At 42.5% G+C, this 17,425-nt stretch overlaps 1 protein-coding gene across 2 annotated transcripts; it reads right to left on the reverse strand.

Moving 5' to 3' along the window:
• Nucleotides 1-880: 880 nt before the first annotated feature.
• LOC115473782 (centrin-1) lies at nucleotides 881-17,356 on the reverse strand. 2 transcript variants are annotated; one of them, XM_030208876.1, is made up of 5 exons: nucleotides 17,204-17,356; nucleotides 12,619-12,777; nucleotides 8,408-8,536; nucleotides 3,149-3,286; nucleotides 881-2,392 (listed from the first exon to the last, which is right to left on the reverse strand). In XM_030208876.1, exons 1-5 carry the CDS (start codon nucleotides 17,207-17,209, stop codon nucleotides 2,303-2,305), a joined length of 522 nt encoding a protein of 173 aa, XP_030064736.1. In that variant the 5' UTR covers nucleotides 17,210-17,356; the 3' UTR covers nucleotides 881-2,302. The 2 variants fall into 2 exon arrangements, with proteins under 2 accessions (XP_030064736.1, XP_030064737.1); XM_030208877.1 differs by having other exon boundaries at nucleotides 17,004-17,356.
• Nucleotides 17,357-17,425: the final 69 nt, after the last annotated feature.

Consider the following 17,425-nt stretch of genomic DNA (forward strand, 5'->3'; position numbering starts at 1 on the left):
AGAGGCACTGGTTTAAATGAGCTTCAAAAATTCCATCTAGCTTTATACCAACATTTTCTCTACAGTGGAGTTGATAAGATAGCCTCCTGTATGTCTTTCCCCCTATCCTGGGTGCAGTTATACTTATAAACTAACTTTCCATTCTCTGTCTATTCCTCACTAATCTTTTCCTACCAATGCTTTGCTCCTTAGCCCATAAAGCATGTTATCCTGTGTACCTTAAGCTACTAATTTAGGAACTACAATTTCAAATTCAGAACAGACTATGACAAAAGGATTTTCCCTTTGTTAACCTTAGATCAAAACAGCAGGATAAATTACTAACCTAATCAGATGCTAATATCCTGGACTGTAACCGGATTCACCAGAGCTTTTTCTCACGGACATAAAAAGGAGGGAAATAAATGACCACAACCCTCAAGCAAGGGATATTTTGGATTTTAGTACTCAAATCCAAGAGAACTTTTCCAAAATACACTAGTATTGGGCTCCTGTTCTTGAGGATCCACATCATTTATTTATGAAGTCTACCTTAGGGGCCCTCTTACTAAGCCGCGTAGACGCCTACCCGTGCCCAATGCATGTCAAATTCGAGTTACCGCCTGGTTGCCGTGTGGCCCTTGCAGTAATTTCAATTTTGGCGTGCGTCCGATACACGAGTCTGGAAAATATTTTTTTTATTTTCTAACACGTGTAGACCATTACTGCCCTGTTACAGCGTGAGACATTACCGCTAGGTCAATGGCTTGCAGTAAGGTCTCAGACCCAAAATGGACGCATGGCAATTTTCATTTTGCACACGTCCATTTTTGGCCAAAAAAAAAGGCATTTTTTGTAGGTGGGCTAAAAAATAATTCTGCGTGTGCCCAAAACACGCGTCTACACTACCGTAGGCCATTTTTCAGCGCACCTTAGTAAAAGGACCCCTTAGGTACCTACAGGTAAAACCTGCCATGCATAAAGGAAATACAAAGCATTAACTGTTATGAACAGAAAGCTCTCTATAACAAAGTGTCTCAAGTTTGTCACCCTGATAAGCATTCGCAGCATATTCCGTAACACCTGGGTCATGTGTCATTATCGAATCTTAGCATACCCTTGTATCGGCGTATGTTGCAGTTACACCAACCACAGCCTGGCATAACTGTGGGCACTTAAATGTGGCTGGAACATGTGTAACTTATTCTGTAAGTTGAAAGCATAACTAGGAGCTCCGCACATGTTCCACCCACACAAAACGCCCCCTCGAAGATACACATTATAGCACTCATATATAAATACCCTAAGCGCCATTGGCACATAACTGCAGAATTGTCCTTTATAAACATCTATGTAAGTGCTACTGCTAACTAAGGGGTATCTTTACTAAGGCGCATTAGCGCTTTTAACGCGCCTATAAAGTTAAGGCGTGTTAAACGCTAACATGCCCATACATTCCTATAGGCGTGTTAGTGTTTGACGTGCGTTACTGTTTAACCTGCGTTAAAAACGCTAACGTGCCTACAGCACACCTTTGTAAACACGAGTAATAATTTCAGTTCACAACAAAAGTGAAAGTCTTGTTTAGCGGAGAAAATAAATCAGGAAGAGCATAAACCACTTAACATGAATGGAATTAACATACAATATTTTTGTACTGTGGATGTACCAACACAGTTTTGGCTAGTAAAATTCTTCTCATGTTCGCTTGGCACCTGTAGCTTTGTCTTCCATGAAAGAAAAAAAAAATAAAAAAACAAAACCCCACTCTAAAAACGTTAGTATGCCTCGAAACAGCAGTTAAAAATAAATTCATAATTTAGGTTTCTATTTACCACTGCTAGCATCCGTAACTAGAATCGTTTTAGAAAATGCAGAGCAGAAAAGTAAAATGTCGGACTTCAAAACGGAGCCATCTGGTGAGCACATATGTCAGGGAGTATATAGTCATTCTAGTAAAGCCGTTATTATCCAGCTCTTCTGTATAAAGGAGAGAGCTAAAGAGTGGAGCAGTACTTAGCCAAATTTTAAGAATGACCCTAATAAGCCAGCATATACCAAGCAGCACTGCAAGCCTAAACAAACAAACAAACAAACCAAAAAAAGTAACTTTTTGTCTACATCCAGAACACTCAGTCTGAATTCTGTACACTACATCTCCATATTTACATGCATTTATTTAATGATATGCGAAAAGGCAAACTCCTATACCAAAAAAAAAGATGTAATGAAATTAATTAGCAGGAAATGTCCTCCCTAATTAGTTCTTCAGATGAACAAAACACAGCAAGAAGGGGGTCAAAGACAGACAAGAAACCATAGCTCAGTAAAGGCTGGTCTTCTTCATAATTCGTAGGAATTCCTGTTCATTGACTTCTCCATCACCATCCCGATCCGCTTCGTCAATCATCTCCTGCAAGCACAGCAATGAACCAATGAGTGTCGGTCAGAATGGATTCTGTCACGGCACCAGCAACAACACCAAAAAAAAAAAAAAATCTGCCAAATCAGCCTAATATTTTGAAAGAAATCGGCCCATACACTGAAATGTCAGTGAACTGTATCCGTGTGCTCTTATATGAAAGTCTTACAAAGAACTGTGAAAGAACACTAGCTGTTTTTCTCCTTTTTTTTTTTAAATCTAGGATTTAGAGCACCAGACTACAATTCAGCAGAAGTACTGGGATACAGTTAAATATTTGTCTCTGCCATTACCTTTTTGACCTTTAAGTCACTTTACTTTCCTGCTCCTCTGGGACCCGACTGGAAGGAAGCAAGCTATTTGCCTTTTCCAGTAAACAAATTTAAACTTTACTTTGCTAATGCTCATTAAAGGTGATAGATTAACTGCAAAGGAAATTGAATCTTTTTATGCAACAAACAAATATGGCATATGAAGCAGCCCTGCTTCATGCCAGGCTTCTTACCTTGTTCTGGAAGGGCACCATTACTACACAGGGCTATAATACTCCAGTTTAGCAAACCTTGAATTTTTTATAATGCTTAAGGATTCTGGTGGAGGAACCCAGTTTTCTGTGCCACATTTTGCAAACAAGCCATATATGTAAAGAAGACCCAAGTTTTAGCCAAATCAGACCTCCCAAACTACAGCAAATACATCCATTTCTACAGCATATAGTTCATACTGGCAGAGTAATTTATTCCAAACCTGTAGTTCTTCATCTGTGAGGTTTTCACCAAGCTCTTTGGCAACTCGTTTTAGGTTTTTGAATGAGATTTTGCCAGTTTCATCATCATCAAATAGTCTGAAGGCTTTCAAAATTTCCTCTTTAGAATCTTTGTCAGCCTTAATAACAACAAAAAAAAAACAACAACATGGATTTACACAATTATTTTTATTATCTGGTATCTACGCATACAGGAAATTAGTCACTCATTTTTTTCACATCTACAACAGCGTAATTTCACTGCTTTAGAGACTCTTTCACCAAGCCGCATGGCAATGCCGACAAAGTCCATTCAAAGTGAATGGGCTTTGTTGGCACTGCCGCACCGGAGACCACTAGCACAGCTTGATAAAAAGAGACCCTTTACTTTACAGTTATTAGAAAAGGTTGTAAACCTGCTAAAACCTAACAGAAGCAGAAGTTTAAAAAGAGATTACCAATTGTTTCCTTAATATTTATCATATCTGTTGCCTTCAGTTTTGAGAATTTAACAATGTTGACAATTCAGTGAAAAGAAGGTCTTTGTCATAAAGGGCTGGATTCAGTAAATGGCAAAAAAAAAAAAAAAAAATCAGCACTCAACGTTATTTTATAATGCCACTCAAAGATGAGCCCCCATTATAGAACAGCACTGAGTACTGATTTCGGCACCTAAATTTGGGCATCAGGATTTATGCCTGCTGAAACCAGGTGTAATTACCAGCGCCCAATCTGGGCACACATCTCTGGTATTTTATAACACTGTGTGCAAATTTTAGGAATGCCCCTGACCTGCCCATACACCTCCTATGGCCATAACCCCTTTTGGTTTGTATTTGGGCGCACATTGTTATAGAATAGCGCATATCAAAATGTGTGCCCAATTCCAAATTGGTGCCAATTTAGGGCCAATAATTGGCACTAATTGGCTCCTTAGCCAATTTAATTGGGCGCACATCTTGGTAACTGTTAGAAACAGGATACTGAGCTAGATGGACAATTGGTCTGACCTAGTATGGCTACTCTTATGTTCTTAATTTGGGGTGCCATATACAGAATCCAGGGACAAAAAAAGATCTAAATATAGATATGTAGCAGTGTGAGCAAAAGCGGGCCTAGTGCTTTGATAAACACAGCCACACTCTGGGTTTAAATATGAAGAGAACAATTTATTAATGTGCAGGGAAAAGTGGTGACCTGCTCTTTTCACAGGAGAGGAGAAATAAAAGTCCACCCTTGCTCTGAAGAACTCTCTCCCATGGCTTGCTCCTGCCAGGCCATGGCAGCACAAACATTCGTCTCTGGCCTAAAGTCCCAGAGTTAACGTTCTGTCTTTCAGTATCCAACAAAATTGGGCCAGGCTTGGCCCCGAGTTGCAAAGTTATAGTTTCAGCAGGGTTCCAAGATAAACTTGGCCTACCTAAGTGACCTTCTGTAGCTTACACATAGATGGGGACGCATATGCTGGAGGGTTTCTCTTCGCTTCTCTGGGTGTCCGTGAGCTGTGAGGAGGGGTTATATCCTGCTTTGACCACAGCCTCCCTGCTCTGCTGAGTCATCCCCTACCTACTCTGCAACCTCACGTTTAAGGTGGCCCTGTGCCTGTGAGGGAGTGCTGTTAACGGGTGCAGCAATCTCCTATAGACTCCTTCAACAGTATACTTTGGACGAAAGGCAGGAGAGAGGCAGGGCCGCCAAGAGGGGGGGGGGGGGGCAAAATTCCCCGGTGCTGCAGTCCCATCCCCTTTATCGCTTTTGTCGCCCTTCTCTAATTCCACTATATCTTTTTTGAGATGCAGTGATCAGAACTGAATACAATAGTCGAGATGCGGTCACACCATGGAGCGATACAAAGGCATTATAACATCCTCCTTTTTGTTTTCCATTCCTTTCCTAATAATACCTAACATTCTATTTGCTTTCTTAGCCGCTGCTGCACACTGAGCAAAGGGTTTCAACATATCTTCAACGATGAGCCTAGATTCTTTTCCTGATCAGTGACTTCTAATGTAGAACCTTGTATTACATAGCTATAAATCAGGTTCCTCTTTCCCACATGCATCACTTTGCACTTGCTCACATTAAACGTAATCTGCCATTTAGATGCCCAGTCTTCCATTCCCGTAAGGTCCTCTTGCAATTTTTCACAATCCTCTTGTGATTTAACAACTTTGAATAACTTTTGTGTCGTCAGCAAATTACTTCACTAGTTACTCCCATCTCTAGATCACTTATAAATATGTTAAAAAGCAGTAGTCTCAACACAGACCCCTGGGGAACCCCATTATCTACCCTTCTCCATTGAGAATACTGACCATTTAACCGTACTCTCTGTTTTCTATCTTTCAACCAGTTTTTAATTAACAATAGAACACTGCCTCCTATCCCATGACTCTCCAATTTCCTCTGGAGTTTTTCATGAGGTACTTTGTTAAATGCCTTTTGAAAATCCAGATACACAATATCGACCGGCATGGCATGCCCCCTAGTCCTAGTATTTTTGGAAAGGGTAAACAAGCAATTCCCATCTACACATTCCACTCTATTCAGTATTTTATAGACCTCTATCACATACCTCCTCAGCTGTCTCTTCTTCAAGCTAAAGAGCCCTAGCCACTTTAGCCTCTCCTCATAGGGAAGTTCTCATCTCTTTTATCTTTTTCATTGCCCTTCTCTGTATCTTTTCTAATTTCACTATATCTTTTTTGAAATGCAGTGTCAAGAATTGCACACCATGGAGCGATACAATGGCAATATAACATTTTCATTTTTCCATTCCTTTCCCAATAAGTCCTAACATTCTAGTTGCTTTCTTAGTCGCCACTGCACACTGAGCAGAGGATTTCAAAGTATTTTCAATGATGACACCTAAATCCTTTTCCTGGGCAGTGACTCCTAATGCAGAATCTTGCATCACGTAACTATAGTTTGGGATCCTCTTTCCTACATGCATCACTTCGAACTGTCACGGTTGTGTCCAGGTTCCTGGCTCGCAGTCACCTCGGTCCCCGGGGGTTAGACCCGGGGAATGCTGCGAATTGATGGTTTACTGTTTCCCATGTTCCAGAAGATATGCTGGTCCAGTCCAGATCTTCTAGCCCTCCAGATTGTTTGGGGAGTTTTTTGGAACTAAGCAGGACCCGTACCTGGTGAACTCCCTTGTGGGCTGTCTTTATTAACCACCTGGGAAGGTCCTTAGTTGCCTTGCAACAGAGGTCCTCAGAGGAGTTTCCTTTGGTGGAAGTCGTTTGCAGTGCTGCTGAGTTTTTCCTGATTTAGGTTTTGACCCTGCTTATTTACTGACTTACTCTACTGTCTGCTGCCTGCCCCGACCCGGCTTGGTTCCTGGCTTACTCTGCTGCCTGCTACCTGCCCAGACCCGGCTTGTCTCCTGGCTTACTCTGCTGCCGGCTGCCTCCCTGCTCCAGCTGGGTTCCTGGTTCCTGTATCCTGCTGGTCACTGCAGTTCTGCTTTCCTGCCCTGTCCGGTAAGCCCTGCTGACCGCCCGCACTCTGGGGCTCAACAACTGAGGAACGGTGGTTAGGTGCAGGTGAAGTTTGGGCTATTTCCGGTCCAGTTGGTGCCAGCCTGCGCTGCCTCAGCGGCAGCCTTTGTCTGAGAGTTCCGGCTCGGGGTGCCGGGAAGTCTGTTCTGCCTGTCCTGTATTCGGGTGATTCTCCTGCCGCTGCCGCTCCTCGGCAGTGGCCCAAGGGCTCACTACCTAGAAGTCCGATAGTAGCGTGACACGAACTTGCTCACATTAAACATCACCTGCCAGTGCTGTATGAGGCACAGGTGGACAATGAGAAAGAGGTGAGCCTGGGGGCAGGGGGAAGCAATAGCGCTGCAGGAGCTAGGACAGGCACTTCATGCTTGGGCTGCCAGCAGGAACTTTAGGCTCCCAATCTGAGGGAGGGGGAGAAAGTTCATTCACCTTGCCCCTTACCCAAGCTCCCTAACCCTTGCCAAACAAAGCAGGCAAACTACACCTATGAAGGTTATAAATATAAAAATATTTTTTTAAAAACATGAAGACAATAAGAATAGATTCAGAAGTACAAAAGTTTGAAAATATTTTATCACGTCACCCTGCTGCAGCTACAACTGAATAAGTGGGAAGTAGTGGTGGCAGAACTGGGAAGACAGAAAAGGAGAAAGAGTGATAGTGTGAGTGTGTGGAAGAGAGAGAAAATGTTAGCAAAAGGGTGAAGAAAGGGAAAGGTAAATTGATGCTTGTATGGGGGAGGGGAGTGCCCCCTCTCTGTTACTAAGTAAAGCTTCCTACTAAAGAATGACATGGGGACAAAGTTTGTCCCCATCCCCGCCCCATCCCCACAGGTTCTGTCTTCGTCCCACCCCTGCAGGTTCTGTCCCCATCTCCGCCCCATCTCCAGGGGCTCTGACCTCATCTGTAGAAGCCTCAAGGAATCCTAATCCACCCTGTTAAAATGTTCAGGGGTACAAAATACAACCCGTTCTGTGTGCCCTATTGGGAAAACATATGCCTATGAAGCACTGTTATGATTTTTTAAAATCTGATTAAGACATCAACAGTCTCTGGATTCAGTCTAGCTCTCCTGTGCTCTACAGTCCTTCTGTCAATAGAAGATGTCTTCTTAGAACATGTGCTGGTAGCAGGATGAACAGGATCCCCCATGCAAATTTTGCTAGTTGTGGCTAGCATGTTTGCTTGTTTTTCCAAAAAATCAAAATATCATTGTCTGCATCAAACATAAATAACAGTCCAGTTCATTAAAGTAGAAAATGACACGGGGACAAAGTTTGTCCCCGTTCCCGTGAGCTCAGTCCCCATCCTCGCCCCGTCCACGCCCTATCCCCGTCCTCATCCCTGCGGTTACTGCGGGTCTCCGTCCCCGTATCATTCTCTACTTCCTACCCCCATCTCACTGGCAAATTATACTTATGGCTGTAGTGTTCTAACCTGAAGGGGGAAACGGTTGTCATGCCTGGGAAAAAGCTTGGGTAACCATGGAGCAGCCAGAGTACATAATTAACATTTTAAAATCTTACAGTGGAAAAGCCTTTGCAGTTATTCACCATTATTACTGCATTATGGGCAGAAGAGGTCGTGCAAGCTACAGGATACTGTTCTCTCTCTCTCTCTCTCCCCCCCCTCTCCGTGATAAGCTTCTTGTACAGAAAAAGTGAACACAAGTTTCCAGAGCAGCAGCGCTACAAGGCTCACACAATAAATGAAACTGTAAAGCACTTCAATTAATTTTCACAGCGATGCACCTACCATTTTTTGGGTCATCACGGAGAGGAAGTCATGAAAGCTAATCTTCCCAGTTCCTTCTTTATCTATATCAGAAATCATTTTCTTAATCTCTTCTTTCTTGGGTTCAAACCCCAGTGCTCTCATGGCAACCTGTAAGTGTTTAAAGAGACTGGTGTTTTTCTTGAGGTAAATTCTGTAATATGCTTACTGGTAAATACTCAGATTTCTGCCTGAGAGTTAGGAAACTAAAAAGCAAGAAAAGCGATAAGAAAAGAAAAAAAATACAGTAAAATCTGTTTCAAGCAGTCAAGACACACAAATTCAGAGAGAAAAATATATCATAGCTGCTGAACTTTAAACAAAGATTCTGGTTTTTAAATTGTTTCATGATATAAATTACTACTACTACTACTACTACTACTACTACTATTTAGCATTTCTATAGCGCTACAAGGCGTACGCAGCGCTGCACAAACATAGAAGACAGTCCCTGCTCAAAGAGCTTACAAATGCTTTCAAGTTACTCTACGAGAACTACAGCAAAACCCAATATGCATGAACTTCAACTCTCTCCCAGTTGATCAGCACCCTTATACATGTAGGATTGTGAACTGGAGCACTCAAGACACTTAAGCAACGTCGTACTCCCAAGCCCCCCACCCAAGAAGATGAAGCACAATGTTCTGCGCAGTAGTGTTGACAATTCTACATTGGGGCACTGACATTTAGGAGACATGTGGTATACCATGAGATCAATTCTATAACTGGGCACTTATATTTACATGCAAAATGTACAGAACACCAATTCTGTCAAAATACTGCCTAGGTCCCTTTCAATAACCACACGCCTAACTTACATAGCACATAAATGAAGGGGGGGGGGGGGCACAGGCAGCACAGAGATGGAACTTCCACCTATGTATGTAATTTACAGAATAGCCTCCCACCCTGTGTGTCCTCGGGGCACTAATTGGAGGTGCCCAGCTATGGAATTGCCCCCAGTGAGTGCTATTCTTGATGATTTCTATTATAGAGTCTATACAAATAAAATTAAGAATAGATCAGTATAGTATAGCTTCACTAATCCAATAGAGCCCCCTCCCCCCACCCCGGTAACGTCACCGCATTGCAATAAAGAAGTGCACAGGTTCTCTTCCTGTTTTCTGGCTTTGCATACTGCTGGTTAGTGTTAATAAACAATACTGTATTTTAAATACAGATACCTACTGTATGCCTATTCTGTTCTGTATAGGATATTTGACTGTTTACATATGCTATTATTGTACTTCATTAAGTTAATTTGCTTGACAATAGTATTTTTAATAAGACCTCAGCATGGGAGTTAAGCAGTCAGCCAGTTCAAGTGCCACTTAGAACATTCCCACTGGTCCACAAAAGGTTTGTAATGAAATTCTGTGTATTTAATATTGAATATTTTAACAAGGAAAAACCTACAAAATGTTTTATTTAAGATTATAGTTGTGTAGAGCATTACTTAGCTTATGGCAAATGGTGTCGGCTGCAGAGAGTTCTTCAATTCAACGTCACGTTTCGCCATCAAGTGGCTTTTTCAAGGATAACCCCCCTTATAAATGCCTGTCATACATGCTGACTGCTCTACTTTAAAATCGTCAATGTTTGTTATCTATTTATTTTATTTTTTTAAGACTGTGTATGTTGTATGTAATCTGCTTAGAATACTAAGATAATGTGGAATATAAATCCTTAAAAGTATAGACTGTCCCCCCCTGATATTCAAAACTATTTAACTGGCCAGGAACGGCTCCTAGCCGGTTAAATAGTATTTAAGCACCTAACTGTGGATATTCAGCAAGAGATGACCTGTTATCTCCCGCTGAATATCACGGTTACCAGCTGGCTGCCAACTGGCTACATCATGCAACATAGCCAGTTAGGCGCAGATATTCAGCTACAAACCAACTATTTTGAGTGCTCAAAATAGGCCCCTTAAATAGCAGGCCTATCTTTGACCGCTAAAAAATTAACCAGTTAGCACTGAATATTGGCATAGCTGGTTAACATTTTAGTGGCCAAAATAAACCCAGATATTCAATGCTAGTAGCCAGAAACTGCCTGGCACTGAAAATCTGGGTTTAACGCCAGCAGCGGACAGCAAACGCACTGCCCGCTGCTGGCTGAATATCAGGCCTTGTGTTCTTAAGCTAGGAAAAGTAGATGAAGTGATCCAAGGGTACCGAGGGAAGTTCTGGTGGCTTCACTGTGTGACATTTTCAATGCTTCTTTTGAGTCAGGATTGGTCTCAGAGAACTGGAGAAGGGCAGATGTGGTTTTTGTCTACAAAAGTGGAAGTAAGGAGGAGGCTGGGAACTACAGGCCCATTAGTCTGTCCTCAGCAATAACTAAATTAATAGAAACGATGATAAAGCAGGATTGTGCAGTGACTGGAATCCAAGGCAGCATGGTTTTTACTAGAAATAAATCTTAATCGGACTAATCAGATCAATTTCTTTAACTAGATGACCTGAACGTTGAATTAGAGGACCGTGTTAGATGTAGAATAGTTAGATTTCAGCAAGTCCTTTGACTTTTACATTGATTACACTCAGCGCACTTGGTACAGACCTAAAGTGATTAACTGGGGTTAGAAACTGGTTGAATGGGAGGCGACAAAGGGTAAAGGGAAATGGCTTCCACTCTGAGGATGAGAGTGTTACCAGTGGTGTGCTGCAGGGATAAGGTCTTTAGGCTAGGATTTTTTTCAGCGTTTTTGTAAGGAAAATTGTAGAAGTGCTATTGGGAAAGATTTGCTTCTTTGCAAACAGGTTAGACACCACAGAAAGCATGGTTAAGTTAAGAAGAAAACTAGCAAAGCCAGAAGAATGGCCTAGAATATGACAAGAATGATTTAAAAAAAAAAAAAAAAAAAAAAAGCATGGTCATACATTTGGGCTGTAGAAACTCAAGGGAGCAGAACAGTACAAGCCAGTGCATACCAAATAATTGTGGCCCGAGACCCCATTTCCCTGCAGAAATAAGTCTCATGGCCCCAGGATTACCTTTTTTGTCTATGTGTGCTAATTTGCAGCTTTAGTCAATATTTCTGCCGCAGCCCTGCCCCCCATGCAGACCTGAGCACACGGATGATGCCACTCTCCAGGGTTTTTTTTTTTTTGCCACTGTGACCACAACCCCAAATGGGAACCACTAGTATGGGTGGGCGGGGTAAATACTTCTTTACATGAAAAGAGGGATCCGAGGATGACCATATCTGAAAATATTAAGGTAGAGAAACAGGTAGAAATGGTGATGGCACACACCAGAAGAATGCTTGGATACATAGGGAGAGAAATGGCCAGCAAAGAAAAAGAATGACAGTGCCTCTGGTGCAACCTGATTTGGAATACTGTGTGAAAGCCTGGAGGCCACACCTTTAAGAGGATATAAACCAGATGGAGTCAGTCCTGAGGATGGCTGTTAAAATGTTCAACAGTCTTTGTCACAAACCACGTGGGCACAGACACAGATCTAAATACATATACTTTGGAAGAAAGGCAAGAGAAGGAATAAAATGAGGCAGACATTTAAATAACTCCATGGTATAAATACATATGAGGCAGGCTTCTCAATACAAAGAAGGCTCTGAAACAAATGATCAAAGAAGGAAGGTGCAGTAGAGTTCCTGGGGGGGGGGGGGGGGGGGCATTTGGTGCGGTCTGCCCCGGGTGCACGCCGCTGGGGGGGCCACGCGCCTGTCAGCGCCGCTCTTTCCGTGGTCCCTCTGCCCCAGAACAGGTTACTTCCTGTTCCGGGGTAGAGGGAGCATGGAACGAGCGAAGCCGACAGGCGCGTGGGCACCCCCCCCCCCCCCAAGCAGGTAAAAATGCACCCGGGGGGGAGGGGCATCGGCGATCCGCCCCAGGTGTCAGCCGCCCTAGGAACGCCACTGGGAAGGTGAAAGGGGATAGACTCAGCAATAATCTAAGGAACTATTTTTTACGAAAAGGGTGGTAGATGCATAAACAGACTCCAGTGACGATAGCTGAGATTAGTACCAGTATCTGAATTCAAGAAAGCATAAGAAAAGTACAGAGAATGGACTGACTGTATGATCTTTATCTGCCATCATTTTTCATGTTTCTAAGAAAACTACAAACCCCTTTATCAGCAGTGTATTTTGCCCTTAAAATTACAGTATTATTATTGGAATATGCTACAAACAGCATTTGTGATTTCCTGGCCGAGAACCTTGCCTTCAACTCTTTCACATCTATTGTGCCAATGCCATCAGTATCAAACAAATCAAAGGCCTCTCGGATCTCTTGTTTCTGTTCTTCCGACAGTTCAGGCTTAGGGCCAGTCTTCTTTCTCTGGGAAACTGCGCCTACCGATATTTTCTTGTAGCCAGAAGCCTTAAGGAACAAAGAAAAAACAATTTAAGACAGACTAGTTGAACAGTGGCTGTTAAAACAAAATTAAAACCAAGAATATGCTTGCAGCTGGTTTACAGAATTACAATTGCGAAAATATCAAAATGTGTTTTTTCTTTCTAGGCTCTTTTTTACTTTGTAAGAAAGCTGATGTAGCCTCATGCTCTCTTGTGACTCATTTTAAGTTTATTTATTGGGATTTATTAACCTCCTTTATGAAGAGATTCACCAAGGTGCTGCAGGGCCGTGCCAACGCAGTAAGCAAGGTAAGTGTGGCAGGGGGGCGCCGTCCTCTGGGGGGGCGCCGCGCCATGCTTGCCTCGCCCTCCCGCTCCCATCTCCCAACTGCCCGCCCTCTTCTCCCCCCCAACAAAATCTCTTTTAAATTTACCTCCGTCCGGCTGGCAGGGCAGCGAACGGCGCAGCGTCAGTGAAGGAGGCGGCGCTCCCGACGTCTCTACTAGTCTTCCCTTCGCTCAATGTCCCGCCTTCTTCTGACATCATGACGTCAGAAGAAGGCGGGACATTGAGCGAAGGGAAGACTAGTAGAGACGTCGGGAGCGCCGCCTCCTTCACTGACGCTGCGCCGTTCTCTGCCCTGCCAGCCGGACGGAGGTAAATTTAAAAGAGATTTTGTTGGGGGGAGAAGAGGGCGGGCAGTTGGGACATGGAAGCAGGAGGGCAGGGGAGAGAGAACAGCAATCATCTTCACGGGGGGGGGGGGGGGGCGCGCTCCAACCGCTTGTCTGCAGGGGGGGGCGCCACCCGATCCCTTGCAGGGGGGCACCACAGACCCTTGGCACGGCCCTGAGGTGGTGTATAGTGGGTGCAGTTTAGCATAAAACAATTTTGTTAACAGCATAACTCAGTCAACTTGGAAAGAGTCCAATTACTAGGTTTAAATTTGCTAACGAATCAGTATCAGAAATATAGAAATTTAACAGCACTGTAGAACAATCATATATAACAGAAATAAAATAAATGTTGGTACAATAGTTTATTAAAGCTTGCTATACTGCCCAAGCTGACTTGCAGAACTTGGTGGTTTACAATACAAATGATACCATAATAGATAGCATGGAAAAACATTAAAATAACATAGATACTATTACTACTTATTTCTATAGCGCTACTAGACATACACAACACTATATACATTATACGCAGGTACTTTCCCTGTTCCTAGTGTGCTCACAATCTAAGGTGTTTTTTTGTACCTGAGGCAATAGAGGGTTAAGTGACTTGCCCAGGATCAAAAAGACCTGCAGTGGGAATCGGCCCAGTTTCCCAGGAATAAACGAAGACAAACCCCCAGATTCTATACAGATCACCCAAATTTGGGTGTGTGCGTAAACAAATGTCAATTGGGTGCTAACAACCAATTATTGAAATTAGATTTAATTGGCACTAATTAGGATTTACACATGAATCTGCCCTACACCCTATTCTATAATAATGTGCGCCCAGTCTCACACACAACCAAAAAGGGGGTGTGGCCATGGGCAGGTCAGGGGCATTCCCAAATATTTATTCCAAATATTTAAGTGCAGTGTTATAGAAGTCAGAGGTTGCATGCCCAATTTCTGCACCAGGATTAAATCAGGTTTCAGCAGGCATTTCTCGTGCCTAAAGTTGGGCACAGGAATACACTCTAAGTGCTATTCTATAAATAAAGCACTAAGCCTGAAATGCTCTTTATATAAAATAGTACTTTGCAGATTTTTCCCAGCGCCTATTTTTAAGTGCCATCTACTGAATCTGGCCCAAGATGGGTAGTACAAAGTCAATTGAGTTAAATACATGGGTGGCTGAACTCAAGGCAAGTGATAGACCAGTTCTTCACATTTTTTCTTAACTGTACGTAAGTTATAGGGTGTGAAGGATGCTAGTGCATGTTATTACTTGACTCCCACAAACCCTATAAACTGAAGTTTTTCACTGTTCATCTTCTTTTTCAGCAGAAAGTTTTACTTGTTTTGTTCTGCCATACTAAAAAGAAATGTTATCCAGTACTTCCAATATGTTTTTTTCAGGCCATGACGACAAGTTCTTTCATTGCAGAAAACCTCATTTTCCCAACAGTGGCTGTTCAGCTTTGCTTCCACTATTCACTCCCTCTAGTGATTAAAAAGAACTGGAATGCATAGAGTCCAGGGAACACAAATGACTGCCAAGAACCTCCTATAACTCAATATGTTTACATCCACCCCAGCTAACATTACGGAATCACTACTACCAAAGCTGGCCCTCAGCAGCTGCTTCAGGCAATAATTATTAGCATCCCGGAGACTCTATCAGAATCCCCGCTGGGCTGTTCTAAACCATAGGCATCAGAACAGGGGGAGGAGCCAAAGGTGCCATAGCACCCCCAAACAAATCAGAGCACCAGACCCTCCCCACTCCCATAGGAACCTGGTATTCATATACCAGCCTGGTACCCCCCAACCACGGAGGTTCAAGAAAACAGGAGACGGGGTGTTCCTATCAATCTAGTCCATTATATGGGCTGAAGCCAGTAGGCGGAGCTTGCTGTCGTTTTAGTTCACCAAAAACAACAACAAACACTATCAACAACAATAGCAAAAGATTATTAGAAATATCTGACTGCTTATGCGTGGTCCATCTATAAAAAGTCTAAACCTGATCGAGTTAGATAGTGCCTTAAAAGGTGAAAACAAAAGATTAAAATAAAAAACAAAAGAAAAAATAAACCAGAATTTTTATTAAATGAATCCAGCAAATATACATTTTCTTTTTTTTACTTATTTGACAGCTTTTTAATTTATTTGAAAGATCCCATATTTAGATATAAATATCATTAAATAAACATTCAATATCACTAAAACAAGTTGTATTTTCAAATGTAAGACACATTGAACACAACTTTGCTTGGGATAATGTGTGACATGTTTTGTTTTTTAAATCCTTTATCCTCCACCTTTTAAGACACTTCCTACCTGCTGGATAGTGATGGCACAAGGATAGCAAGTTTGGTCCAGCAAGGACTAACTCAAAATAACCTGTTCCTTAGCTGGGCCCTAGTATTACCATATTGAAAATGCAACCATATCATGACTCTGTGGTTATGTTGCACTAATAAGTTAAACAATTAAATGAATTTCTTGAAAGGATTATATAAACTTAGGATGCATGATTAGGGGCACAAACATAAACTTATTTATTCAATATCGCAATTCCTCATGTACAGCCACAAAACAACCTTTTAGGGTGGATAGTGTTCAGAATGAGCTCCTTTTATTATCGTCCAGATAGAAGAGATGAGTTTTCAGTTTTGGGACTGTATAAGTCATCATAAGAACAAAATATAAGAAAGCCAATGGGCTGCAATGGGGGATTATAACCCATTTATGTTTAAACAAAAGAGATCTGCATGAAACAAAATATTTATTTTGACTTATAAAACCACTTGGCCCTGAAATATGTTCAAAACAGAATAAGAACCAGAATTTCCAAAGCCAGGTCCTGTCTTTGGAAATCCTGGTTCTCATTCCCACTTTCCTCCTTGCTTGAGTTTCTCCGTGGGATCTCGAGTCCTCCACTTACGTGGATTCTCTTTCAAAACAGAATAATCCACTTGTGTATCTAAAAGGTAAATTTCTACAAAACAGATAAGATGTGATTCCATGTGCCCCAATGAAAGGAGAGAGTAATTCTACTTCCATTAAATTTCAATATATTCCATCACCTTTATAACACCAGGCTTCCCAAGGCAGATTACAACAATTAAGATGAGCCCATCAGGAAACAGGATAACCTCACTAAAATCTGGCAATCTGAATCGCATAGAAGAGTGAAGAAACATGAGCGCAAAATACTACTACTATGAAGAGGCAGTCCCTGCTCGACAGAGCTTACAATCTAATTAGGACAGACAAACAGGACAAATTGCTGTTTCTACCAGATACAATAATGTTTGAAGCTGTTTTAGTGATATTCAATTGTTATTTCTTTTCTCAACCTCCACCCTTTAAGGCACTATCCAACTGAAACAGCATTAGACTTCTTACAGATGGACCAACGTGTGGTGGATGCAGCAGCTCATAGGTTTGCTTGCTTTGTTTTGAGCGTATGGCAATGACGGCTGCGCAGGGGAGTGGAAACAGAGATTACCAAATTGGCTTACTTGCTTACAATGGACTACATAGGCTTAATAAACCTTCTTTACCCCCAACCATGTCCTTTCTTACCATCCTCCACCGAAGTTGCTGCTTAGCGCCAAAACAACACGAGGCTGCAATCTCTCTCTACACGCGACTGCTGACGTCACAATGGGAATTTCCAGTCCAACCCGTGCTCAAGAAAAGCCCAAAAGAAGCCCAAGCTTCACAATGGGCTATCTCTGAGGAACGGGGGTGGGAGGGGCACCCATGCAAGCGCATTACGCTACCTCCATACTCCGCCGTGGTCCACGTGCTCGCCCTCGTCTCTTCCGGCCGGCGTGATACAATACTCGCTTTCGTCTCGCAGCTGTATTGGGCTGGCTGGATATGGACCTCAATGTGAGAGCAGCAGCACAAGCAAGCTCGGCGGAGTGTCAGTTGTGTCAAACCATTGGACATCCAGAATGAGGCTTGATTCTCATTCAAGCCTCATTCTGGATGTCCAAAAA

Source organism: Microcaecilia unicolor, chromosome 7 (assembly GCF_901765095.1).
Source record: "Microcaecilia unicolor chromosome 7, aMicUni1.1, whole genome shotgun sequence".
Classification (NCBI taxonomy): Eukaryota; Metazoa; Chordata; class Amphibia; order Gymnophiona; family Siphonopidae; genus Microcaecilia; species Microcaecilia unicolor.

Coding starts and splice junctions, on each gene's coding strand:
- LOC115473782 (XM_030208876.1), bottom strand. Junction 8,537..12,618: donor TAGATGTGAAAGAGTTGAAG/GCAAGGTTCTCG, acceptor AAACACTTACAG/GTTGCCATGAGAGCACTGGG. Junction 2,393..3,148: donor TCACAGATGAAGAACTACAG/GTTTGGAATAAA, acceptor CTGTGCTTGCAG/GAGATGATTGACGAAGCGGA.